Genomic DNA, 27,631 nt, shown 5'->3' with positions numbered 1-27,631 from the left:
AGGTGAACTGTGTGTTTACTGAGCGATCGCGACCAAGCTTGCAGCAAAGAACCAGCCTACCACCGCGCTCATTGGGCAATACGCGAAAAAACTCGTTCGGGGATTGGTCAGAACCCCGGTCTATTCTGTACAAATGTAGGGTGTAGATGCAACCCAAATTGTCACATGAAAACCGATGTTCCAAGGGGAAATAGTAATGCAATTTAAGTTTTAGCTGATGACGTATTTTAATCTTACATTGCGTGACAGTAGGAGCAAATCTATCCCTAACTTGCATGTTCTGCATTATAATAAAAACTAATTAAGACATTTGTCTCATTGATATAATTATTGTGGTGAGTACTGTAGACAATGCAATATTTACGTGTTGCATATTGCTTTCTATTGCTACTTTGCTGTTAAATAGAGATGAGAAAATATATCGTTTACGAGTATTTTTTATTTTTTATTGTATGTATACGTTTAAGATCAGAAACGCGTCCTTGCCGTTTTGACATTGGCAGTGTAAGTGATGAGACAGCCAGGAAATCATTTGTTGCTGTTTTTATTTTCTTTGTTGTCATATCTCTATTTCTAGTAATATTGACCGTGTCTTTATGACTAATATGTTTATTGTAATGTTGCAGATACCTGTATTAATGTATTTGTTCTATTAATATCCATGTGCATTTTTAACATTACGCCTATGACTATGATATTATTAACAGGTTATTGTTAAATATCTACATACAAACGTAAAATAACGGTGCTTATTATTAGTATTATTATTCCTACAACAAAGCAAAATTGCAAATATGCAAAGGTCGTATTGTCTCATTAGTACCAGAATTAAGGACCAAAAACCGTACATTGTTGCATTGTAATATGTTTGGTTTTAGGTTGTTTTAGTATGTTCTTCTTTGAAAGAAGAACATACTAAAACATTTTATTTTTATTTGATTCCTTTTTTTTTTTTTTTGATAATCTAATTCCACTCGCACCGTCTTTTGCCTACCGCTAGAAGCCGCTGTTTTGCGCGCTTGGAAAAATTCTGAAATCTACAGCTGTTTAAAACGGTACGTACAGTACCCTCAAAACATAATGCTCGTTTATAACATCAACAAATGAAAACATTTCAAAATGAGTCGCCCGTTCCCAAGTGTTCTATTCTTTCTGTTCTTCAGCTGAGCCTTTACACTGTTGTAGTGTACTCCCCAGCACTCCCCCCTCCCGCCCCACGATGCTGAGGGACAGTGTGAAGTCCTGGAGCAACGGCCAGTCCGACTCCTACAACAGTGACCAGGAGGAGGAGGAGGAGGAGGAGGAGGAGATGGTCTTCGGAGAGAATGACGGAGACCTGGAAGAGATGATGGACCTCAGTGACCTGCCAACCTCCCTGTTCGCCTGCAGTGTTCACGAAGCAGCATTCGAAGACGAACAGCATCGGGTGAGTGGCTCATCTGTGTGGCGTGGGGTGAATCAAACGATCCTGAGTTTTTTAGGCTGAGTTGCTTGGCTTGGCTTGGCTTGGCTTGGCTTGGCTTGGCTTGGGCTTTGTGCTCCCGCGGGTTGGGGAGGGAAAATATGATTCTTAATTCTAAACTAAATTCTAGTGGCCAGATGAAGCATGTTCTCTGGGCATGTGCTGTCAGCAACTTAAATGACTAGCCTACCTGCAAATTGGCAGAGCATACTATGACAATGTTTTTGTGTGTGGTGCTTTGTGCTGTTGTTACCTCAGAGGGGGACGCTTCTAAGGTGTGTGTGATCTGACACTGGAGTGCAGTCCATGCGCGAGTTTAGATGATCAATATCATCAGTGTTTTGTTTTGTTTTTGTTTGTGGTTTTGAACCTCCGCTGGTATAAAAGCTTCTGCCCCCCCTCTGCAAAGACATCGAATGCAACCTGACCATGTAAAATACTTTATATTTCCACCAGCCCTTACTGGAATTAAGCTGTGTTCCACTGCAGTGTAATTCTAACTTAAAGAGCAAGTATCTTTAAATGGCATTGCTTTTTAAATTTACATTCCCCTTACAATGTTATGGTGTTTGCAAATATTTGAAATGGTTCAGAGTTCTGATGCTCTAATACTAAGTTATTATCATCTTTCTCTAAATTTGCCTTTACTGTCCTTCGGATGAGACGTAAAACTGAGATCCACTGCAGCAGCATTTGTGATGCATAATTCACCCCCTAGTCTCTGTAAGTCGTTTTGGATAAAAGCGTCTGCTAAATGACAAATTAATAATTATTAATAATACTAATGCCCGGCTTTTAGATTCACTGAGTCCTTAGATTTACTCTTTTAAGCAAAATACAAAAAATAAAGGTTAAATAACCTTTTTTTTTTTTTTTTTTTTTTTTGCCCCTGCAGAACAGTTTACACTACCAGAAATAAACGTATTCAATAAATTCATGCACATTCTATATTTTCATTAAATACCAATATTAGGCTCTCTCCTCATTTGGGCATTACAGGCCATTGCTAACTTACCGTAGCTGCTCATAATGCTTTCAGTGTGTATCCAGGCCCATTTGTTTTTAAAGTATTCTTCAGCATAAGAAACTGACAGCTAGCTTCACAGACCATGATTAGCACTGATCTTACACTACTTTAAGCTTGAATGTCGTTCTGTTCTTGCACAACACAATTGTTCTGTGAAACAGATTCAGTACCTGGGGCTTTTAAACTGCAGTAGCCTGCAAGTTTTCATGGGTTAACGTGCTTGCCTGGTGTCCAGCTTTATAAATAGAATGGCCTAGATTATGACAACTGCAGCAGCTATGTGAAGCTGTCCGACGCATTGCTGCAGCTCTCTTGCTGTGGGTGAACTGTTCTTTAAGTAAACACTGCTCTTATATTATACAGGATTTTATTAAATTAGCTTATTAGGGTTACAACAACATGATGATGATATTATTAAGTACAAAGATCTGATCATAATTGTGATTTTATATTTCATATACCCTGTGCAAAATTGTACATTAGCCCTGTCTCTGTACCAAGTGGTCAAGTACCTACTAAGATGACTTTTGTTTTTATTGATTTCTTAATAGAACAATCCTGCACTAGAAATAATCAGTTATTTTGTGACTCTTGTTTTGATTCCTTGACCATAATGAAGTCTGTCCAGTCCAGGGAAGGCTAGAATTGAGCGCTGTTCTGCTCTTGGCTGATGCCAGTAACTGCAGGCAGTGATTGTAGCATGACTTGGTCTGTCTGATTCAGTCTAGCCGAGTGTACATGAAGAAACTACAGACTGCAACTTGTTAGCTGATGTTCACTTTGAAATAAATAAAACGTTTTGTTTTTTTTTGGGGGGGGGGGGGGTTGTGTGTTCACCTCTTCCACCCCCCCGCTCTTTTATGATCCCATGGTGTAAAGACCCACTGACTCCTGATTGACTTCTATCATCAAAATCCAATGAATCGTCAGTAAATGCAGTCACGGTGACCTGCCGTTCAGTGGAACTGACTGAGCTGTTCAAGGCTACATCTTGAGAACCAATTTGCATGGATATCTCTTACAAGATGTTACTCCGCATGCTGTATCATGGTGATGCAGGCCCAATTTTTTTCACAGTAACTTACAGCTGATTGTCTGAGCTGTTTCAGAGAGCCTAATGAAAGCATGCATGGGCTTGTATTGTAGTAGTGTCTGCTGTTCTAGATGCTGTTGTTGTAGGTCATGCTGACCTACTTTTTCATGATCGTGAGACCTGTGTGCGTTATTTTTATTCTTCATGACAGATACACGTGTTGCCGACATTGTTTGTAAGGCAGAAAGATACCTTCTACTTTACATTATACATTATTATAACTATGTGCAGAAGGGAGAAACAACATAAATATCTATTCATAACATTTTAGATTTAGTATGTCATAAGTGTGCATCTAACTAGTAGTGTGCATCTATCTTGAGGGTAAAGTATTATTATCTCAATAGAATGCATGCACTAAAAAGTATGTACATTGTCTGATCAACATTCAGTCCCATCCTGTATGTTGGAAGTACAGCAACATTGGGGACTGTTTATTAGTTCCTAACTTTGGGTACAGTACATTGTAATGGCCTAATTGGTTAACCCAGTTAAAGCAGTATCTAGTGCATTTATGTAACAGAGCCACAATGGCACAAGAGATGCATTTTTCCTTATGGGAAACGTGTTTGTTGCTAGTCTTGCGGAAACAGGTTTTGTATTCTCCCATCAGACGAGCCTCGTTCTAAATGGAGCAAATGGTTAGGGGAGCAAATGAAAGAACGGGCATACTGGATCTGAAAAAAAGACTGAAACTATGTACTTATCTGATGACCTACAGTAAATCTTTTCACATTTACAGGCTTGTCATGATGGGCTTACACCATATTGACAGTGTTAAGACGGGTGTTCATATTATTTTGTTGCTGTTTAATCTCAGTGTGTATTTACTTGCTGTGGCTGCAGCATAAAAATAAAACACATTATATATATATATATATATATATTAAAAAAAAAAAAAAAAACACATCCTTAATTAGAAACATACTGCATATGGATTTCTTGTTCAACACTTAGCATTGATTTTAGGATCCTGACGCTTTATACAATAGCACGTTTACCGCCCTATATGTACCAGTTCAAACCTTTTGTCAAACAGTTGGTTTTGTTGGTTCTCTTATAAAAGTTTACCACAGTACTGTTGTCGTTTTACCACTCTTTTCCCATAGTTATACAAATACTACAGTATGCATTTACCATAGTTTACCCTGGTTTGCCATGTTTATGAATATGCTTTACCATACCGTTGCTATCCTTTACCATGCTTACCTATGCTTTACCATGCTTTTATTATGGTAGATGTTTACAAGGGTTGTTCTGTAATACTGTACTGTATATATCATGGAGCTGTCTTGAGAGCTTTTGTTTATCCATAAACGGTTTTATCCTATAATGTTGGCCCTGTAAAACAACTTGCTTGACAATCTATAAATAATTACAGAAGTCAGATCTTTGCACGACATGCAAATGACTTGACGGTTCTGATTTAAAAGAGCTGTTTTGTTTATTTAAAACAAGTTTGCAGTTTACGACGCGCTTTCTGAACTGTTTGAAATGAATCGTCTCTTTTCCAAGCACTGTTTAATAAGACCCCTGGTATTCACAATGCTTTGTTATCTTGCATCAGGAAATTCAGGAAACTTCTGCACTGTAGTTGGATCATGTGCCTGTAATCCAGCTTCATGGATATCAGGTTTGATTGTATTCATGAAAGCAAATCTTTTTAAAAAACTACAGAGTTAAAACAAAAAAGATATGTTTTGTGTTGTTCATGATTCTTGATGCTTCATTACACATGCCTGCCTTGTGATCTGGTCGTTATTTTTTGTGGTACATATTAATCATTACACAGCTCAATAGGCTCTTGGGAGATGAATAAATTAATCCTTACTTGCAAAAACATGTCAAGTGCTGCAGATGGAACAGAAGATGAAACACATTGCATTTTGACAGACCCCATGCTGGGCTGTGAGATTGCTGGGAAATTTCAGTGTGATAAGTTTAGAGTAGATAACAACTTTTTAAAAATGTTTTATTGAATTCTACAAATATATTGTTGGCATGAATATATGTTTCATCTTTATATTTCAAGTTTTTGCCTGGAACTATTCAATGTAGAATTTGCGTTTGCTTGCGATTGTAAGTCGCCCTGGATAAGGGCGTCTGCTAAGAAATAAATAATAATAATAATAATTTTGACTATAAATACCATAATAATTCATCAGCCTTTTAGAGGAAAGTATTTCTTGTATGTTGACTTGATTTCTTAATTAAAACACCATGAAACCTGTTGACGTGATAACTTTCAATGTACTCATTGTATCTGATCTTTTTTAAAAGCTATATTAAATTGCAGAGGGAAAGCAAGTTATCATATATGACACTGCACAACTTTCCAACAGGGACCCTGGGGGGGGGGGGATAGTGTTTAATAGCGAATCAGAAATACTTACTTGACTAGATCAATAGCAACACATTTTTCTAAATGGAGCGTGATTTATTATGGTATTTGGGCACTTGTCAAAAATACACACTGAATAGTCCTAATTTTCTGTATAACCCAATATCCCCTCATTAACAATCATTTTATCTTAAGTCAGTGAGGACCATCACATGACTCGTGATAAGTATTGAATTGTAGCCTGCACATTGTGATGTGTAAAGATCGAATCGTGCCTATAGTTTATTGTTAAACCCCTAGTGATTTCCAGAACAGCAGTTAAAGAACAGTCAAGGGAACCACCGAGAGTGCCGTGGATAGCCGTGCAGTAACTCTGCTGTTTGCCAATGCGTGGATTAAAACAGACGGATGGAGTTTATCATGGGAATCCATCAAGGAGTTCAGTATGTACAGTAGAAAACTCTTTGATTCCCTTCTCCCGCTGGGTGTTTACTGTGATTGAGTTGTTTTTGTGATTGTTGATGCCAGCTATTACTACACAGATCTGCACAAAGGGAACATATTGATATTGTTGCACAGTTAGAGAGGCTCATCTGGATTCTGTACGCTCTGTACTATTAAAAGGAACTGTCCCTCATCTCTGGGCATTTCTGTAATATGTAAAAGCTGCATATTCCTGTTCCTAGCAAGTGTCTCACACAGTGGTCTCACACAGTGGTCCAGACAGCAGATCTGATAGGTAACAGACGGCTAAAGTGCTTCGGATCGTTAGTGTTACAGACACTCAAAAGAGGTGAGTGTTGGGGCCATTTTGAAGAACAGACTTTGCTACAGATTTCTACCCTGAAATAAGTTACAGGAGGATGTGATCATCAAGGAAGGGTCCCACATTTTTCCTGAAGAACATTATGCAGACTGAAACAATACTGTCCTGGCCACCCATGGTAGCCCTTCACCCAATTAGCAACGCTACGGTCAACCCCTGTATATATTGTACATTTATATAGTCTATGTTTTAGCATTAGGACCCTGAGAGAATTACTGTCTGACAATCAAATACGAAGGTGAAGAAAAATAATCAGAGTTGTATTGCAATTAGAAACTGATCAACAGTGTTAATTCCATTTCGTCTTTTTTTTTTGTTGATAGATGAAATAGTAGCCATATCAGTCCAGAGATGATGGACAAAGAGAAGGAGAGGCGATACCTTTTATTGGACTAACTAAACAATAATTAATCACAAGCTTTCAAGACCTAAGTTCACCTGAAGAAGAGACCTTTGGGGCCTTGAAAGTTTTTTTTTTTTTTTTTTTTTTTTTTTGTAGATCAGCAATATACTGTAATATTTGTCTATTATATATTTAAAATAACCCACCCAGTGTTCATTCTAATTATAATCCTGGGCTCTTTTGTTTGTGCTGCAAGATATGATGAGTGTGGATACAGAACATAAATTAGAGTTTATTTACCGTTCAAGGTAAAATATGCCGCAGTCTGTAAATGGAAGTAATCTGTTGGCTCCTCGGCTCGGCTGGGTTACTAAGCAACTCTGTAGTCTCTGTGATTCAGGCAAATCTAATTAACATTTTTTAATTATACAGTACTATAAACAATTTTTTTTTTTCAGTGCATATCTTCATTAAAACTTTTGAAAAAAGGAGCTGTGTGATACGAGATAAAGAACGTTTACATTTCTTGTTACAGTAATCGCCCAGCCCTCTGCTTTATCTTAACGGCCCGTTTCTGAGGTTTTGTGTCAACCAAGAAAGCCTGTAAGATGGCTGATTTGTTGTTTCATTGATTTGCATTATTAAAGATAATTGGATGTTGGCAAATCTTTTGGCATGGATTGATAAAGATGTTCTGTAGCTTCATTTTTGTGCATTCACTAAAAGGCTGTTCATCTGTTCATTACCTGGGTGAAGCTGTTCCTTTCCAAACCATTGATAAAAGCTACAGCGTAACATTATCAGACAGGCTGATAAAACAGCCTGGATTTCAGCTTGAGACAGAAAACCACCCCCCAATGTTAGCAATATGCGGACAAAGCTGTTTTACAAATCTCCGGCAGTTGCAAATACAGTAAATAAATGTAAAGTTAATAACAATGCATTACTAAAATCCACATTCTGTGGTTAAGGGCTGCATCAGTACGCATTTTGAAACGACATTTCCCCTCAAATGCAGAATACTGCCCAGAGGTATTTCCATGCATTTAAGTGCACAGAATGGCCCGGTAGTCTCTTATCAGGAATCAATATACTGGGTTAGTTTAGCAACTTCAGATTCTAAAACAATTCTGTTGGTCTGGTAGAGGAAATAAGTCAGTATCAAAAATGCATACTGTTTTACCTGCAAAGAAATGTCGGTTTGCTTTGTGTATTCATATCAAAATCTCCATTCCTTTACATTTATTGTTGGAGATTTGTAATATCTGTCTAATTCAGACCGTTAAGATTAACACTCTTTGACTGTGTGTTCTGTGAATGAACCTACTGTGTATATCTTACAAAGTCTTTTAATCTTTAAAATACAGACAGAGCACTTCATTTTTCAGTGTCTGCAATAGACCATATTCCAATGCAAGCTCCAAAGCTACAGGCAGCAGCAGCAGCCTACAGCAGTGCAGCGCATTAGCAGGCTCATTGACGTCAGCGCTAGGTTTGAATGATCCCTGGCTGGTGCGTCTGTGTGCTGCTTTTGCATGTGCTTCACAGAACACTGAATCACAGGGTGAGTGCACTGCACTGTCGATGCAGAAAACAGAGGCAGGACTGAGCAGAATCACAGCAGCGTATCAGATACCTTTGTGTTGGTTAGCAGCCTGAAAAGCACCAGCGGAAAAAAAAAGGGGGAAAAACACCTGTCAGTAAAGCATTTGCTGTCGACTTTCAGATCGACTTTTTATTTCTGGCTGTGAAAAGGAATGCCAGCTCTTAATATGAAACTGGAGCTGCTGACACTGATCGTCTGTGAGGTTGATATGGAGGTGTTTACATCAGATAACATGCAGGTACAGTTTAGCGCTGGGTGTTTTTTTTTCATCGTTTATTATGCAGTTTATTCTGTTTTCCAGTGTAACTGAGGTCTGCCTTTTAGCTGTGTAGTAACACAATGTTGTAGTCTGGTATTCAGACTAATGGAATATGCAAATACACAGCATAGGGAGGCTAAGGTATAGACAGGTCTTGCTGAAAATGCATAATGGATTTATTTTAATACCTTACGTAGAACATGGAAATATATAATTTTACAAACCTTTTAATCTATCTTTTATTAAATGCACAGTTACATTTAAGCCTATGCAGTATAAGAAAATGAAGCAAGATAGACTATCCTGTCACCTGTGTTATAGAAGCTCATCCAGGTTTATTTTCTTAAAACAGAAGCAGTAAGCTGTGGGAAATGAAAGTGCCCGTAGTTATTTTGATGCACTGCAGATGCCTGTCCCTGCAGCTTGCTGCTGAAGCCCTCACCATTGTTACCTAGCTCTTGCTAAATTTTCTGAGATACTCTTCCCACAAATTCACAGTCACACTGTACTGTACTGCATGGTATTGTGTTAGCATTACCAAGGAAAGAATTCTCCACAGAAGACAAACCGCTCATTCCAATCTGCCACTGCAGACGATGCATGGCATTATAAGAGCTGCTGCAGTAAGGTAAACTGTGCAAATTAAGCTGTGTGCTTTTGCAGTAATTTGATACAGTACAATAAATGTAATAATGTGTTAATATAGTCAGTTCACAGAGGATATTGAATGCATATCCATGCAGAAAATATGCATGGGTTACATGAGTTAAAATGCAGTTTGTATCTGACATTTTGAGTTACTGCATTCAAATGGTTTGGTGAGCTGAATTAATTTTAATTAGATGAAAAACAACATTTGATTAGTGTGTGTTTATTCAGGAGCTTTAAAATGTTTTAGCAAAAAATGCGTCTGCCTTTTGTTCTCTGTAAATGCTGTTTTCATTAAAACTGAAGTAATTGCTATTTACATGATCTCTTTAGTGTGCAAACAGTAAACTCTTGGTTAAAATTGCAACCATTTCAGGGGTTGGTGATGTCATTGTTTGACAGTGTCTAGTTATGTACTCAGAGATGTCACAATAGCCAGGTTTGTATGTAGGGCGTCCTGGTTTGAAGGAGTGGCTGTTTGTTTTGTGCCAGAGAGGGGAGAATTAGTCTTTTGGCATCGGTGGTGATTGGAAGATCATTACATTATGCACGTTCAGTGATTAAACTGTCTTTTTACAGCTGAGGTTACACACGGTTTTGTATGTGCAAGGTGCATGTTGTTTTGTACATAGAGCATATTGAGTGGTCAATAATAGCAGGTATTTTTAACCAGCCAATAAACAACGAACCAGTAAACATGAATGCACTTTTCTCGAATGGCACATTAAACACAGGTGTATGACAAAACCTTTAGACGTCAGAGTCTTTTCATTCAGAATTGTGAAACGCAACTCTTGAGTTAGATAGGGATTTCTGAATGGCTGTGTTCAGGCTCAAACCTATTTAATAAAGATTGTCTTAAGGTAAGCAGAAGACATTTTAGGAAAAGGAAAATCTGCAGCATGTCAGAGAAAGTGAATAAGAAGCCATACGTTGTCGGATTCTATTACGTTCAATACAAATCAGCAGTCATTGACATACTGTCAGCCAACTTGCGAACAAGCTCCCACTCTGAGGAGACAGCTACATTCTTTGTGTTCTGGTGTGTTAGTATTCGTACAGTACACCCGATTCCTGCTTTTAATGGACAATTGCAACCATTAGCCTTACACTGAAGAAGGCCACTCGGCCAAATCCTTGAGGCGGTGGGTCAGAGAATTATGGATCTCAGAAACAGTGCTACAGTACTTCAGATTCTGGCCTTGTGACAAATTACGCTTAGCTGGTAGCTGGTACTGTAACTGGTAGCTGGTAACTGGTAGCCAAGGTCACTTGCCTCATGCTTTTTCTGAAAGGCTTCTTTGACCCTAATCTCTATTGATGTGAGTGAATTGGTTTAGCTGCTACTGTAACAAGCTTGTTCGTGGACCACTTACATATAAACATGCTACTCAGAAGTTGGACCATTTATTTTGTGTATACCAGGCCCTAGCAGAGCTGCTGTCATTACTAAATGCTATGGGGGCACCCACACTTTGAATAGCATCTGTTTTATAGAGAACAGTATTTTGGTCATGACTGATGAATATCAGTTTTGGAATCTGATTATGCCTTTGAGGTTAGGATGAAGCTAAACCTTTGGGGTGAAATAGTGGATTAAGGAAACTGTAGATCTAGGTTTATGTGTAGAAGTGTGGATGTTGTCTCTGGACAGATCAGCAGAGCCATGAGCAGAGATATGGAACAAAGACTGTACAGCAGCATTGGAATGGTACTGTAGCAACTACTGCACTTGTGAGTATGGATTCACACCCTACCGCATGTCAAAATATACCACGGAGATGCTATTTCTGTACATTAGAACCAATGCAGTGCTATTAAAGAGCACTTGGTAATGGTGCCATAAGAAGGATGCTGTAATAAAAACCCAACAGTAGGGAAATGGCAGGAGGGGAAAAGTGCGTTTGATTTTCTGTCTCTTATTGATTATCATATAAATAGCACTGCGGTTTATTTTCATACATATTCCGTGCTGTATTATTATCCTCTGTTCTGTAGCAGCTTTAAAAAAAAAAACTGTTCCGGATTGTATTTTTCAAGGTTCCTCAGGATCTCATAGCCTACCCTACTGTGTGTTTTCCATGTAAATAGGCAGAAAAGTGATTTGATTTAGCACATGCTTTAACATAAGACACCAGGGTTTTAAAATAACCTCTTAGTAAATGATTCTGTATTGCGCTTTCAGCTTGATCAGCCCTGTAGCTCGACTCAGGGTTGTGGAAACAATACCTACTCGTGCTGATACCGAGTCTTGGTCAACGAGACCATGTGTTCCTCTGAAGTAAGAGGGTAGGCGTAATCAATTGGAAAATAACTGCAGATGTGAACTTCAGCTGCCTATAATTTGGGTTAAATGTTATTTTCAAGTCTGCTTTGTTCAGATGATGTTGGCAGTTACTGGGTGTTAGGTACAGTATCTACAGTACACATGTGTTATCTACAGTACACAGGCACACAGGCAATTTTACAGACGCTGTACAGTAATTATCATTAGTGTTGGCACATTAGCTGTAAATTTATGCTGACGTGATGTGATTTAAAGCCATATTTTAGCAACCTTTTTCAACGATCCAAATTTAGGTCCTGCTATTAATACAAACTAAATTGGGCATTTTATTATTGCATAACCATATTTGTTCTGAGCTCTATTTATATTACCACAGAGAGCAGTAATGCTGACCTAAGCCCATTGTATAATAAGATCACGCGTTGGTGTCATGGAAATTACTGTATAAATAGAACCTCTTGTTTAAACAATAATAAAAGGTTGCTATTTGTTCAGCATGTAGCCTAATTGTGTGGTCCAGTTTGGTAATAGTAGTTAGCACCCAAGTAGTTTACCGTAATAATCTTATGCAACATTTTAGCTTTACCTTCTATGCACTGCCTACTGGATATTGTTGACTTACCGGTATGTTTACATCAGGACTTCTCAAACTCGGTCCAGCTCTTGAACAGTTGCATATTTTCAAGTTATCTGTAACATTTGATAAGTAACTTGAACTGCAATTGTTTAAGAGCTGAAAACAAGTAAAAAGGTCTAATTAAGCAAATTATCAGTTCAGTTAAGGGTCTAGTTAAGTAATTGAGAGCAGCAGCCACAGGGGGTCCCCAGGACCGAGTTTGAGAAGCCCTGGTTTACATGACCTAATGTAAACTGCAGGCACACAGACTGCCTCCCTCCTTGACGTTTCGTGGCCACTCTGTGAACTAAACATCTTCCTGAACTTCCTGCAGCAGGGGGTATGAACAATGTGCAAGGTGGTGTGACGCACTGCTCCTTTAAGATTCAATCGAGACTGTTTAATTATTTCATCTGGACTCCTAGGTGCTAATTCTACAGGTTCCCCAGGGACAGTGAAATGTAATTTTTATTTGGTCTTACAGATAACGATCCTCATCAGGGGCAAGCACTGCTGATTCCTAATTAAAACACTTTTCAGTTCTGCCGTGGTGGAAAATGAATTTGAGGATGAGCGGGGTACTGTAAGGGAGGAGTATTACAAGGTCATTATTACGGGCGCATGTTTGAAAACGGTAACGACTGGCACATACAGTATGTGTGCAGATTCTCTTAAACGCTAAATAACAATAATAATCATACACATGACCCCAGACAAATTTTAAATCACCCGGGCCAAGGCCTTTGTTGTGATTTTATAAACTGTCATATATTAAGTAAATTAATTATATTTATTTATTTATTTATTTATTTATTTATTTATTTATTTCAAACTATTTTACCCATGTTTGTTTGTTTGCATGATCTCACTCTTGAGAGAATTAAAGAACTTTGAAGTAACCAGTTAGATTGCTTATTTTAGTACCCAGCATTCTATGAGGATTCTAATTCATGATAATTTGTGATCTAATGATCTAAACAGTGGCAGTGGCAGATCAAAATGCCACCACTCTTAAACTGCATTATTTTTTATTTGCTGTAGTAATTAAAAAGGTGATCAATAATTCAAGAAAACAATGTTTTCAGTTCCCCCAACAGCAGTTCTCTGCATATAAAGACAGTAAACTAAAGAAAAGAAAAAATACCCAGAATAAAAAAACTTTCCAAAACAGGACCTTGATCTAGCAACATAAAGTAAATATTATAGATGTAATCATTTTAATTGAGCCATACTGTAGTGCAGGTACTGTTCAGTACTTTCACCTGAAGTGAAACACAGGTTTGGCCTTTATGTCAATTCCTTCATAAATACTGCATTGAAAAATGGTATTATATGACTTTGTTTTAACTTATAAATAAGTAAGCAATAATTCATTAGAAGGAGAATCGGTGTATCAGGTGCTTTGGGAGGTAGAGGCACAGCCAAGTGTGTTCTTGCACCTGCAAAACAGCTCATTGTTGTTCTGATTTATAGGGATTTCCCTGATTGGAATGAAATAAGGTCCAAATCACTCTTATACAGTAACCATATTGTATGGGATTGGACAGGACATTTCAAAGCACTTTTATAGGCAGGTTTGCTGACAGCTAGCTGGTAACCTCTGTGATAGTGACAAGGCATGGAGTACAGTGTGCATATTATAAGCACAGGGACATAGGGCAGCTTGCAACCATATCAATAGGGATTACATAAACTAAAACCCTTCTGCACTGAATTCAGTGCATCTCCCATGGCGTGTATGTATTTTTATAACGGAGGCAGGTCCACTCTGGGGCTTTGCTTGCCTGGCATATGGCGCAGTCCCTGTTTTATTGCTGACCACCTTCCTGCTGTATTTGTTGTGTTGGAAATGTTTCAAGGGCTCTGTTAAACTTATTCCCCCATTTTGTGTTCCTTCCTTTCATTCAGAGTTATTTCTAATCTGGTTCATTTTTTTTTCTTTTTTCTCTGCAATAACTGCGGCAGCGGATTTCATTTTCTGTAATAAATCAAATCGCCTGATTCAATGAATTTAATCTGTCTTTTACATAATGCGGGAGTTACTGATAGTACAGGACCAAAATAGAAAGCATTATAGTGGCATTGTCTAACTGACAGAGCAAATCATCTCACGACTGGTCTGAGTCACATTCCCGTCTAGTAAGAAGCGTTTGGCTTCCAGTATTAATAATTCGTCATTCAGCAGACGCTTTTATACAAAGCGACTTGCAGAGACAAGGGGGTGAACTGTGCATCACAACTGCTGCTGCAGAGCCACGTACAATAGGACCTCGGTTTTACGTATCATCCGAAGGACGGAGCACAAGGAGGTTAAGTGACTTGCTCAGGGTCCCACACAGTGAGTCAGTGGCTGAGCTGGGATTGAACCGGGAACCTCCTGGTAACAAGCCCCTTCCTTGCAGATAAATTAGGCCTAATACAATATATTTTGGCTAAATAGTACCCTTTTCATTTTTATGTATCCAATTTTTATTTATTTTTTTACATGTCGTAAAAGTCAGCATTATGGATTTAGTTTTCATTGGGAACTCTCAAGTCCCAGTAGTCATGGGACACACAAACACAACCAGTTTCCACTCATTAGCTGTTTGTTTACCATACACTGGGTTATTCCTAGTACTGTGTATTCCAAAGGGATGCACGGGGAAGGAATATCTGTGCTAACTGTTTATAAAATGAACTTAACACTTCTCAATGTGCTCTCCCCGTTATGATCCCGGCAAGAACATGCACTGAAGCTTTCCAAAAGTATGGTGACTGCTGTGCACGATACCCAATCGTACATGGATATGTGCCCCTCGGCTCAAACGCCTACCTTCTTATCCTGTTTATCCTGTGTCATCGATTTTAATGTTTTACCCATCACAACAATAAAAACTAAACCAGTGAAGTAGTTCTAAAAAGGGAAACGATGAGAATAATTGGGTGCAAAGCAATCCTCTTTCTTTTCCCTTGTTGCACGAGAGGGGCTTACTGTAGTCTCTCTCCCTGCTGTTTCTGGACAGCTTACAGTTAAGTTAAGCAGCAGAGAGGGTGACATGCTGCTCCAACTTAGTGTATTCCTCTTAGTTGCATATCTTTTTACTGCATACAATTTTGAAACCTATTTCTTATGAAAATGCACATCATTGTTCTTGATAATTGCATAACTGTGTTAGACAATGGGCTGTACCATCATCAGTAACCTACAGTGCTGTGCTAGTTTGCCATAGATGTCATAAAGCATGTCCAACACTATAGGGTCTGCTCCATTCTCCATATAATTCATTCTGCATCCTGAATTGTCAACTTTGTCCAGTCTGATCCCAGGAGTTTACAGTCATTATGCGGGGTTCTGAGTTATTTTTCTCCAATACCGAATCCACCTTGCATTATCTAATCCTATAGAATCCTAGTTGCCGGTTCCTTTTTGAGTTGCGGAATCTGGAACCAAGTACTCAGAAGGAGCTGCCAACTAGGATTCTGCAGGCTCTTGTAATGCCAGGTGGGTTCGGATCCAGAGAAAACTTGATTAATTACTGGAGCAACAGAATGTATTCTCCTTGTTTAGTATTTGTAGCTTTTTCTGTTTGTCATCACATCCTGTTGACTTATAAGTTTACAGCACTTTATAGCCTCCATCAGTATACCTCTCAGAATCATGTAACCATTAGATACCACATACAATAACTGATCTTTTGTCTGCTAAGCATACATTGTCCCTTAGCATGAGGATAGATTTCTGGGGATTAAATACACATTTCCATTCCATGTCCGTCCTACATGAAACCACGGCTCAGTGAATAAGCATTCTCATGACTTTTTTTTCCTTTCCTATAATGGGACATTGTCTCTCTTTTGAAATCCTTCATTAATCCCATCAGTGCCTGAGAGAAGCGAATCAGTGGAAAACCTCCCCCTGCTGATTCACCCACATGGGTTTCTCATGGGGATTATGATACTGTAAATAATCAAAACCATAGCCCAGTAAACCAAATATGTACTCCTGCCCAACCTAGCAGTTCAAGCTATTCCAGGCTTTCCAATCAGCTTAAACAGACACCTGAATTTGTAATCTCTACACTTGGTCTAACTAGCTTTGGTGTAGGGGTAAAACCTTTTTAATCACTCCTAAGGCTGTGCAAAGTCTCCAGCTGGGCAAACCTAGCAAAGCAGGCTGTATGCTTTTGTGACGAATGAAAAACAGGAATTGTACGGTTTAGATGGTAGGGTCCTTGTGTGGAACTGAATGTGTCATTATTAGTCATTACAAAGCACCACAAAATAGATTCTCTGATATCTGTTTTTTTTATACAAAAGTTAAATATTTGTACAGCTGTCGTGTCCAATATTTGTTAAATACATTTAAGTATTCTAAAAGTAGCACTGTATTTCAGCCCTTATTACATATATTTCCACCCCACCACAGTGCACAGTAGCTTTACCGTCATTTACGTACAGTAATTATTCCATTGGAATTGCAGACTGAGAACCATTCTGTTAGTAACATAACTACAATTGCAGTGCTACTGTAGGATACAAAGATGGGGGGAGTCGTCAACGTGTCCAAGGAGATTTAGACCACATGCAGAACTGGGCTGAAAGAGAGTACATGAAATGTATTGGTATTAAATGTAAAGTGTTGCATGGCGGTCACAGCAATTAAAAGACTATAAGAGTCAAAAGTGTAGAAATCATAGGGATGGTGAGATTGTATAATGCATTGCTGGGAATGCTGCTGTGTTCAGTTATTGTCTCTGGAATTACAAAGAGGACATTGTGGCTTTGGAGAGGGTCCAGTGGATAGCAATCAGACTAATCCCCCGGGGGAAAAAGGTACGAATAATGAAGATTGAGCAAACTGAATCTGTTTAGCTGGGAACAAGAAAGGTTTAGAGGAGACTGGATGGATGTTTCCTAAAAGAAATGGATAAAGTCAACCGAGGTCAATACTTTAACTGCATAATAAAGAACAGCACCAGAGGAAGCTGAGTATCAGCAGATTTAAAACCGTGGATAGGAGACAATGTTTTACACAGTGGTGAGTGTATGAGATCAACCAGCTACTAGGAACCGGACAGGTAACGATGACCCGAATGACCTCTGCTCCTTTTAAGTTTTTTTTATGTTCTATTCAAATGAGAGATAAAAACGTTTATAAATTATTCAAAAAGGTCACTTCCTGACGTTTTGTATTTTACAAACAAAAGTATACTTGACACCTCGGTGTAGATTCACCATAGTGAAGAGAATTAAAATTGAGATCGCCGTCTTAAAACATGTCCCAGTGAGTAATACAGTGCCTGTACATAGATCAATACAGTGTAACTTCTTTATAAAGTCTAAAAAGGTAACAATTGAAGATGTTTCTTCGCTAGGTCAGAGCAGGGCTTATCTGTTTCGGTAACACGACCCTTCGTTCAGGAAGTCACAGTTAAGGAAGATGGCATAAATAAGTAAACATCTGCTATTGTGTTAAATTACCAAAAGTAAAAAAAAAAAAAAAAGAAAATGGAAAAATTGGAAGGCTTTAGTTGTGCCAGTAGCTGTATGGCTCCCTTCACTGGGTCACTTTATGGATTCACCCCCAAACTGCAAAGCAACAAAGCTTTAGTATTTAACTAACCTTTCAAATACAAATACATACAAGTCAAATAGAAATGCTCTTTTACAGTAAAGGTTTTCAACCTTGGGCTGCTCCTCTCTAAACCATATCAGCATGAGAATTAGTGGAATTAGTTAATAAACTGTGATGTCGTGAAACAAAATTTAATGAGAGCATTTTTTTTTCCACCTGCAGGCTAAACAGCGGCGTGTAACTAATTCAGCCTAAACCCCAGTGGGAATGACAGAAAGCACTCTGAAGTAATTGTGTCATTTCTCTTTCAGAAGTACTGTTTGTGCTTGGCTTGCTGACCCAGATAGCTCATATATTGTGCTGTGCATGACGGAGCATTTAAAAAAAAAAAAAATACATTGGCCTGTTTTCAAAGATTGTGTCCAGAATTATAATATTGCCAATTGTTTTAATGGGATTCAATCTATTTATATTTCTGTGCATGCTTCAGATGAGTGAGGTTAGAGACTTGATTAGGCAATGCGTCAGAAAACATACCACACACACACAAACACACACATTTTACAAAATGCCACTTCTGACAGCAATCCGTGACGAGTTTCTACTGTCACATTTGCTCACGTTGCTTACAGTACCTCACTGTCTGTATCGGTGTTTTCATCTGATTCTGACAAGTCTTCGTCTCTAGCAGCCCTGGGGTCAATGTAATCAGTGTATGATAGAATTGTGGGGAAGGTGCTGTGTGAATTGAAAGCTGTGGGACTCTGGGAGGTAAGATGATGCCACTGGATCTGTAATAATATATTCTTTTTAGCTCTCTGCAGGGATTTCACACTGCAGAGTGCTTTAAAGTTCTGCTGTACTGTACCAGCAGTGGTTAAACTCCAAACCATTGCTCTTTTCTCCCAGGCATGTGAAATTGCTAGGTCATAGATGGTGCGGAAACTTTAGCAAGTAACAAAAGAGCAAAAAAAGCTGAGTGTCACTGGAGGTCCCGAAAAGTAATTTGCAAAATATGTGCAATGAACCATAAAAGCAAGGGCATTGCAATAATAAGCCATTTAGGGCTAGCTAGTATTTGGGTTACAGACTGCTTTGTAATATAGATTTATTTTTCTAAATAAACCATTCTAGTCGTTCCTTTTGTCAATCCCAGTAAGTGAAAGACCTGCTGCTATGTATATCTGCAACACTTTGCATTTGCATTACAACATGCTTTTTTTTTCCCAAAAATATTTGCATTATCAGTAATGAGGAAACTAAAAGATATGTGGTGTACAATTGGGTTATTTGCATCTTTGTGGTTTTTATACCTTGTAGTAGTTTTGAAACACTAGCATTGTTTTTTCTTTTCGAAAGCATACTTGTCCTTTTGGGTCAATCGCACACAGCCTTATGACACCATTGTGGCAAATCTCGGTGGGGAGGGGGAGCGATTTGGTTGTCATGCCATGTGGTTTTAAAATGTCCGTAACTACAACTTAACTCTGCTAAATACACAGGTGATTGCACACTGCACAGCCTCCCACTCCACAACATGCTGTTGTATCTCAAGGTACACACTAGCAGCTGTACAGTACTGGTCAAACCACAAATACAGCATAAAACTATTCTGTTCGGCAGTCACTTGACCACACGATTACTTCTGATGTAAAAGCGACACCCAGTTCTGGACACTTCTATGTAAGTGTGATGGTCCTTAACCCCCAGTAACCCACATGAGACTTCCTCATGTTAAACCTACACACCACATTAAGAACAATTAAACTAATGCCCTAATTCCTAAGATGATGCTATATATACAAAACTGTTTCCCCAAAACAGCATCACTTTTTATTTTTGTTTTACTGCAGTAGGGTTGTCCTTTTCCAAAGATACTTGGTGCTGAAAGGAAATTCAAAACAAGATAGAAAGAGTTAATCGAAAATAAATCATTCAGAAGCCAGTTCTACTGTGAGATGCCCACCAGCAGCCGCGTAATGTTTTGCATTCGAATAATGCATTCCTGTTTTGAAAAGATGCATTCCTGTTTTGAAAAGATGCATTCCTGTTTTGACACTTGATCATTTGTTGATCAGTCTTGGGATCCCTCCTGGTGTCATGTTATTCTGAATGGGATCCATGGCCTTTTAATAATTTAGGTTTGCTGTTTTGTTTTTCAGCTGCATATATTTTGTTTCCAAAGTATGGGGCTTCATTTCCTTGATTGCAGACTCTCCCGGAATGAAATGGCTAATGAACTACAGTAATTAGTTATCTTGGATGCTTTAGATTTACTAGCTTTGTTTCTGGGGGCTTTTTTTGTTAATAAAAACTGATTTATTCTTTTTTTTTTATACAGTTTATGGAAAATACCATATACAGTAGCCTTTTGGGTTTTATTTTACTACATAGTTACTCCAAAATGTAAATTTAAAATGCAAAACAACACCTTTTTCAGTTGCGCTGGGAAAAGTACAGACGTCTGGCCATTTAACAACCTACTGTTCTATATGGTACACTTAGTACATTATACAAAAAAAAAAACATCTTTTTAAAGCTGAAGTTTTCCCTTCAATTAATTTGAAATTAAATTCCTGTTTCTTGCATTCTTCTATTGCCTTGCAGACTTTTTCTGGGCACTTTTACCTACTACATTAAAAACAGCATTCTGGTCTTTTATTGAAGAACATTTCCATTTCAGGATTTGTTATAAAAAAAAGTATTTAACACGTTATCCGCATTAAAGTCTAGGACCGTAAATGATGAACCTGCAAAAACGAGCCAGACTCTGCATTTTGTTCCATCTAAATTGAACTGCATTAGTCGCTTGTAAACTGGACTGCTCCTCTAACTCCCCGCTGGCTACAGCCTCTCTATGCTAGTCAGCGTACCACAGGTGCTTTAATTGTTGGCAGTAGAAACTCAGATGACATCATCCCACCGTTTGAAAATCTTCCTTGACCTGCCCATTAAACAGGGCAATGTCACACAGCTGACAAGCAAAACAAAGTGTGTGTGTGTTATCAATAGAACAACAACTGCACTGTGTGGGAAGAACATGTAACCTGGGCTCGCAAACCGAGCGAGTGAAGTTGCAAGCAGCTTGCGGAAACAACCTTTAGGGGATTAAAAGTGGACTGCATTCTGATACTGTTTGCAGAAGGCAATAGGAGAATCAAACAAACCCCATGGAGTTTTATTTAGGGTAATGTTAGTGGAGGATGTTTAAGGGAAACTGCAGCATTTTTTTAATATATATTTAGGTGTACCATGCAGTACTGTAGGATGCTGACCTTTGAGATTGCTGTTGATAATCAAGTTATTTGTTATGGCTTGACATAAATCAATAGTTTTGGAAACCATTTATGTATGTACATTTTAAGCCATCTATAACAATTGATACAAATTCCAAATCCATCTCCTGTCAGTGGACAGATTGGTCATTTCTGGTTTCGAAAAATGCGTACAGTGTTTTTTTTTTTTTGTTTGTTTGTTTGTTTTTTCTTCTATGAATATAATGGCTGGGTAAGGGCATCTGCTAAGAAATAAATAATACACAATAATAATGTGTACCCTGTGTACTGTATAATGCACATGACTGCTCAGCCTTTAGACCTTGTATAGCCCGCTATATACCATACAGAATAGTTTTACACCTTGCATAAAATGCACAACCTTCATGTAACACGCATACATTCTTCATATATTTGTAAAAGGATTATAATTACGATAGGTGATGCTCCCACTGTATTTGACTGAAATGTATTTTCTGTTTCAGTATTACAGCTGTTTAAAATATTACGAGTACCGATATAAATTAGGGATATTTGCCTCCTGCCAAATTCAGGCTTCAGATAATCCGATTTGAGTACTGCTGATTTTAGGTAATTTTTTTTCCAGGAAAGATTTGAGGCCCTGTTCAGGATTTACGATGAGCACGCCACGTTCCAGTTGTTTAAAAGCTTCAGAAGAGTGCGGATAAACTTCAGCAACCCAGAGGCAGCAGCAAGAGCAAGGATAGAACTTCACGAAACGGAGTTCAACGGGAACCAATTAAAACTCTACTTTGCACAGGTATGGTCACTGGTGTTCATGCAAAAAGAAATACAAACGGAAAATGGATTCAAATGTGGTATTGAGCTGTAGCTCACAGAATACTGTACATATAAAAACAAATGCGTTTGAAAAAAGCCTGATCTAGCTACCCTCGTGCTGTGTACAGTGTTAGGGTACAGGAAATGGAAGGTGTGGGTTAGTTTCTGCTTTATCCATTATATGACTGGTCATACAGTACTCAGCATTGTACAGCGCAGTAACACAGTGCACCTTGATTCCTTATTTAGGTACAGAATGTCAGTGAAGACACAGACAAATCGTACCTGGCCCCGCCTCAGCCCATGAAACAGTTTCTCATCTCTCCCCCTGGTTCCCCTCCTGTGGGCTGGAGCCAAAGCGAAGAATTAACACCAGTCATCAACTACGACTTGCTGTGTGCTGTCGCCAAACTGGGCCCAGGTCGGTACAGTCCCTGTGTTTGTAACCCTGAGCAACACCCAGACCTCCCAACTTTGCATTCAGAAATCATATCATATTTTCATTAAAGTATATCGGTGCTGAGGACATTGACTATGTGACTGCCCAACCAGGAGCTTAAAAAAAATGCTACTGCTCGGTTTAACCTTTTGGAAATACCAGACATCAAAGAGACTAATGAGACCCACTCTCTGTAGTTTGCAAAGTAAAACTCCATTGATCTTGCTGGATAAAATGAATAAATAAATGCACAGAGCAGTGCCTTAACGGTATTCAATTACAGTACATCACTGTTATTACATTATATCTATTGAAACATCTCAAAATTAAAACTGCTGTGCTATTTTAGAATATTGACTCGCATACTGAACTCGGTGTGTTGTTGTGTAAAAAAATAATTTGCATCTGTTTCAATAAAGTGGACTTAGCGCCTTCTGCTGTTTGCTGGTGATATTACATGCTTTGAAAGGCTCCAAAAACTCATTTATTTTAGAATGCCAGCAATGTGGGAAAGATGTTCACAAAGGTCTTTCTCCTCTCGTTTCCTTGGCAACCCTGATACAATCGCTTTTTCATTAAACACAGCTAACCACAGCGGCCAGCAGACATCGGTGAATATGATAAGTTCTGTCTTTCGCAAGGATTATTGCAGTATGAATTAATTTCTTCCGTTCAGAATGCATCCCTCACCTTTTAAAGACTGGCAGTGCAAGATAATCTTCATTCTAAAAACAATTTTTTGAACACGATAATGGGGGAATAAACGTAAAGTTGAATTGTTTTGTGAAAAAAATAAAACCTTCAGAAATTCCCTGAAATTGAATTACTATCAGACTACAGTGAAGGAGTAATTACATGATTAGCACCTCCTGTAGAAAAGTCTGTACCCTAGTCATCTATTATATATCCTCTAGGTCCATGAAGGCTTATATTGTCAGCGATGCCATGTGCATAACAAACTACCCAGTCCTGTAGCTTGTTTGCACTAAAGTGTGTGTGCCTGCTGTCAGGAGCTTCTAATTAATTTGATCTCTTTGCCTCTCAGGAGAGAAGTACGAGCTTCATGCAGGGACTGAATCCACCCCCAGTGTCGTGGTGCACGTGTGCGAGAGTGAAGCCGAGGAGGAGGAGGAGGAGGAAGAAGCTAAAGCACCCAAACAGAAGATTGTTCAGACAAGACGCCCGGAGGCACCCCCGCAGCTGTTCGATTAAATCTAGGACTCTGTTGAGGATTTCATTTAGGCTAAGTTACTTTGGTAAGATAGCAGGTACATATACCAGACCTGCGCAGGTGGAATTTATACAGGTGCAGAATTTGCATTGAAGGGGCATGTTCACAGAGACTGGTGCATTCCAGAATGCCAGGCTCACCTCATCTGCTCATTTAAAGCACCGTGGTTTCTAGTTTTTTTTTGTTTTGTTTTTTGTTTTTCTCTTTTTTTTGTTTGTTTTGTTTTAAGAACCAGTATCATTAGCTTGGTACCGTAACTCAAACCACAGGCCTAGAGATGTAACAGCAAAGGTCTGTTGCACTTCTGCATATTAGCTGTCCTGTAGTATTGCAAAATCTCAAGGACACAGTGCTTTATATAACACTGTATGTGTATCTTAAAGAAAGTTCAAAACCTTAAACTATGGGAATTGTTGTACATAATAGTTTTAAGGTTAGCATGCATGTCTTGAAATGAAGATGGTCACCAATAGTACATGTCTACAGCCGGCACCTGTAAATGTAAAATTCGCTGTTTTGCTGGGATGGGCTCCATACGATAAAACGTCTTGTTTTTATGAATGTCTGCAGGGACAGAGAGAAACAGAGTGGAGCTTTTGTCAATCTCACCTGGTTCTGATGTTCATCAGCCAGAGATGAAGAAAAAGAAATCGAAGAAAAATGAAAAAATAAGTTTTTAAAACATAAGTTTGCTGAATTAGGATGTCGGCTGAAGTCATGGCGATTTGTGTGTTTATTTCCTTTTTTTTTTTTTTTTTTTTTTTTTTTTTTTATTCAGGCTGGTTTATGGTGTTCACCCCTGAATGTAAACTGCACAGTCATCACATACTGTTGTATATATTCTGAAAAATGTGTTGGCGTGAAAGGGATACTGAAAAAGAGAGGCAGACGGGACAAATATTAAAGGTACAAAAAGAAATGAATGTCAGTTCATCTTAAAATCTGAATTATTATGTAATGCTTTTAAATACAATGTCCTTTACCCTTTTTTTATACGAGTGGTTCGTATTGCAATTATTCAATTCAGTTCAGGAGCTGCTCATCGGTTTTAGTTGCCTGCCATAGACACATGTTACACGGGCTAGATCAGCCAGAGCTTCTTTATATTAAAGCCTCTGCGCCATCTAGTGCTTTTAGTATTGCCAGAACTACGATAAGAGACTATTTACTTATGTATCCCTTCTCAATACATTAAAAAAATGTAATTACAAAATGAACCATTCAGAATGAGATTGATAACACCATGAAGTGTTTTGAAGCTAAATATTGGATGTCAGATACTTTCATAAATGACTTTATCGATTTCCTTTTCTGTTCCAAATCCCCTACGTTGCAGTCTGTATAGCATGTTTCTAATTCTGTTCCAGAACAAACCCTTGATTGTTTCTGACCAGCTACAACAGACAAACAGAAAACCACTGTACAGTCAAAATTAGAAGTCCTTTTTGCATCATTAATAAACATAACAAAAAAATGTATATCAGAAATTCACTGTAAAATAAGGGTAGCGCTGTCAAAAAAAACAAAAACATCTTTATATGCTTATCGATTTGTCACTGTAATTAATAAAGTAGGTTACAAAGATAAATAACATCTGTATGTTCCAATTGTTAAATTCAAAAGGGGAATTTGAAACCCTGTTCTTATATATTGATTTTGAGGTGATCAATACAAAAAGATGAAATCGGCATGAAACGCAAGTTGTTACTTAATCCTAAAGTTCTGCAACTATATCTCCAAGTGGTTATTTAACCTCATAAGCTCTGATATGTGAAAAAACATTTTATTTTAGAATTTCGATTTTTTATTTATTTTTATTATTATTATTTCTTGGACAAAACACCTTATAGCCTTTGCTTTCACCAGCCTAGATGTGTGAGAATTGTATTACAAATATCAATACCAACGTGTAAATGTGTTGGGATTGGTGTTTTGAATTTGTGGTATTGTTATGTAGGACATGTGTACTGTAGCTTTAGTTTGTGGGGCAGGGGGGTTACTATATGTGGGGTAATGTAACCACGCTCCAAAACAAAACGTGTGTCTGTGTTTGCACATACTACATTAGCTAACGTGAGCTTCGCTTTGAACTATGGGCCTCAAAGCACCTTGTTCACATGTAAATTGTCAAAGGATGTGTGCTGAGCAAGCATGTTGTCAGATCATGTCTATCTAGTATTTTAATGCTTGGCATTTGGGGTCTTTAGAAACTGGGTGCATTTTCTACCAGTCAATAAACTGAAATTTGAGTGTGGTGTTGCGTTTAGAACAACGTTATCAGGTACCGTAGCTGTTCCCCCTGTGCTGTGTCAACAATGATGTTTATTTTTGCAAAATAAACATCATTGTTCTGATATTTGTTATTCACACATCCATATCATTTTTTTTTTTTTAATTTGTTCATTTTAAATATTTGACCAAGATACGGGCAATTGAGATGTCAAAGTCAAGCATTACAGAAATGAGGTGATTTTTTTTTTTCAGTAAAGCTTAGAAAGATCTCTAACAGTAGAGGCAATCCTTTATTATCAGGCAAAATACAGTATGTTAATATTTTAATAGCTTTTCTGTGCAGGTATTTCACGTCACTGGTGCGCTTCATCTGTATCATCTATTACATATGTAATTTCAGCACATATAATCTATATCTATTGATACTGTAAAAAAATAAGACTGCAAACAGCTTAATAAACCTTTTATCTTTTCTAAAAAAAAAAAACAAAAGCATTTTGTGAACTGCTAGTAAATGTAATGTTTGGTAAAGATATACCACTTGTTCTTCATAATGTCAACCTGTGATTTCTTTAGCTACTGTATGACCTGTTCATATGTATACTTACCAACTGTAAATACAATTTTATAACACATAGTAGTGATTCAATGTTTAGTGCTTCGAGAAGGCACTAGGACGTTTTAATAAATGTCATATTTTTTTTAACCCATTGCATGGCTTGATATTGCAAACTTTTCCAAAACCTATTTCAGTGCTCGTATTTAAAATACTAATACCAACTATTGTTTCCAGAGTTGTATTGTCATAACTTGTAGAAGATGGTCATTGTCATGGCACTGCATAAAAACAAACAGAAATAAAGAAATGCATTAATAAAATACTATCTGCTATTGTAATAAAACGATAAGCGTGTGTGTTTTACACTATAAACTCTCATTCTAATGCACTACAAGTGCAAGCTAATGCTTTCCAGGCTTATTTGTTCACCTGCGTTCTAATGCTATTTCAATACGGTCCATTGTGTTGTATTAAGTATGTGAAATAGTGGCACAAAGGACCCCAGTGTAAATTGTCTGTAAACTGTATATTAATACCTACTGTAGCAAGTCGAACTGCCAGTGGGGTATGCTGTGAAGCTTTTGCCGGCTCATTTTGTGCTCTGCATTAAGAAGACCCTCAATACGTTTTAAAATAAGCAACTTTTAATATCAGAAATGGGTTTCCGTGGGTCAAGAACATCAATAGATTTGTATTTGATTGGGAGCCCCGCTTATAACCCCTTAGTCCTGGAAATGCACCCAGTTTGTTTTTTTTTGTTTTTTTTGTACATTTTTGCAGTGTACAAAAAGGTCAAAATTGTCACCCTTGTATTGTTTCATTGGGAAATGAATTCTGTGTCTTCTTGTACTGTAGTTGTTTTAACAATGTGGCAATCAAGCAATAATTTATGGTTCTCTCTGTATTTAATGTATTGTGTTTAATAATTTTCAGGGTTTGTTTTACCTGACCTGTTACTGGCTTGTTTTTAGTGTAGAAGTATGAATGTAATTCGTTTCACATAGAGTTATATAAAGAAATATTCTTAAA

At 38.0% G+C, this 27,631-nt stretch overlaps 1 protein-coding gene across 2 annotated transcripts; it reads left to right on the top strand.

The window, feature by feature from the left end:
• Positions 1–128: 128 nt before the first annotated feature.
• Positions 129–27,631, top strand: LOC117413984 (calcipressin-3-like). Of its 2 annotated transcripts, XM_034906324.2 has the most exons (5): positions 129–335; positions 1,164–1,426; positions 21,948–22,121; positions 22,391–22,562; positions 23,626–27,631. In XM_034906324.2, exons 2-5 carry the CDS (start codon positions 1,220–1,222, stop codon positions 23,790–23,792), a joined length of 720 nt encoding a protein of 239 aa, XP_034762215.2. In that variant the 5' UTR covers positions 129–335; positions 1,164–1,219; the 3' UTR covers positions 23,793–27,631. The 2 variants fall into 2 exon arrangements, with proteins under 2 accessions (XP_034762215.2, XP_058855397.1); XM_058999414.1 differs by lacking the exons at positions 129–335; positions 1,164–1,426 and adding an exon at positions 8,651–8,936.

The sequence above is a fragment of the Acipenser ruthenus genome, chromosome 25 (assembly GCF_902713425.1).
Source record: "Acipenser ruthenus chromosome 25, fAciRut3.2 maternal haplotype, whole genome shotgun sequence".
Taxonomy (NCBI): Eukaryota; Metazoa; Chordata; class Actinopteri; order Acipenseriformes; family Acipenseridae; genus Acipenser; species Acipenser ruthenus.
This window is presented reverse-complemented; position numbering and strand designations above follow the sequence as displayed.

Coding starts and splice junctions, on each gene's coding strand:
- LOC117413984 (XM_034906324.2), top strand. CDS start 1,220: ATGCTGAGGGACAGTGTGAAGTCCTGGAGCAACGGCCAGTCCGACTCC. Junction 1,427..21,947: donor TCGAAGACGAACAGCATCGG/GTGAGTGGCTCA, acceptor TTTTTTTTCCAG/GAAAGATTTGAGGCCCTGTT. Junction 22,122..22,390: donor TAAAACTCTACTTTGCACAG/GTATGGTCACTG, acceptor TTCCTTATTTAG/GTACAGAATGTCAGTGAAGA.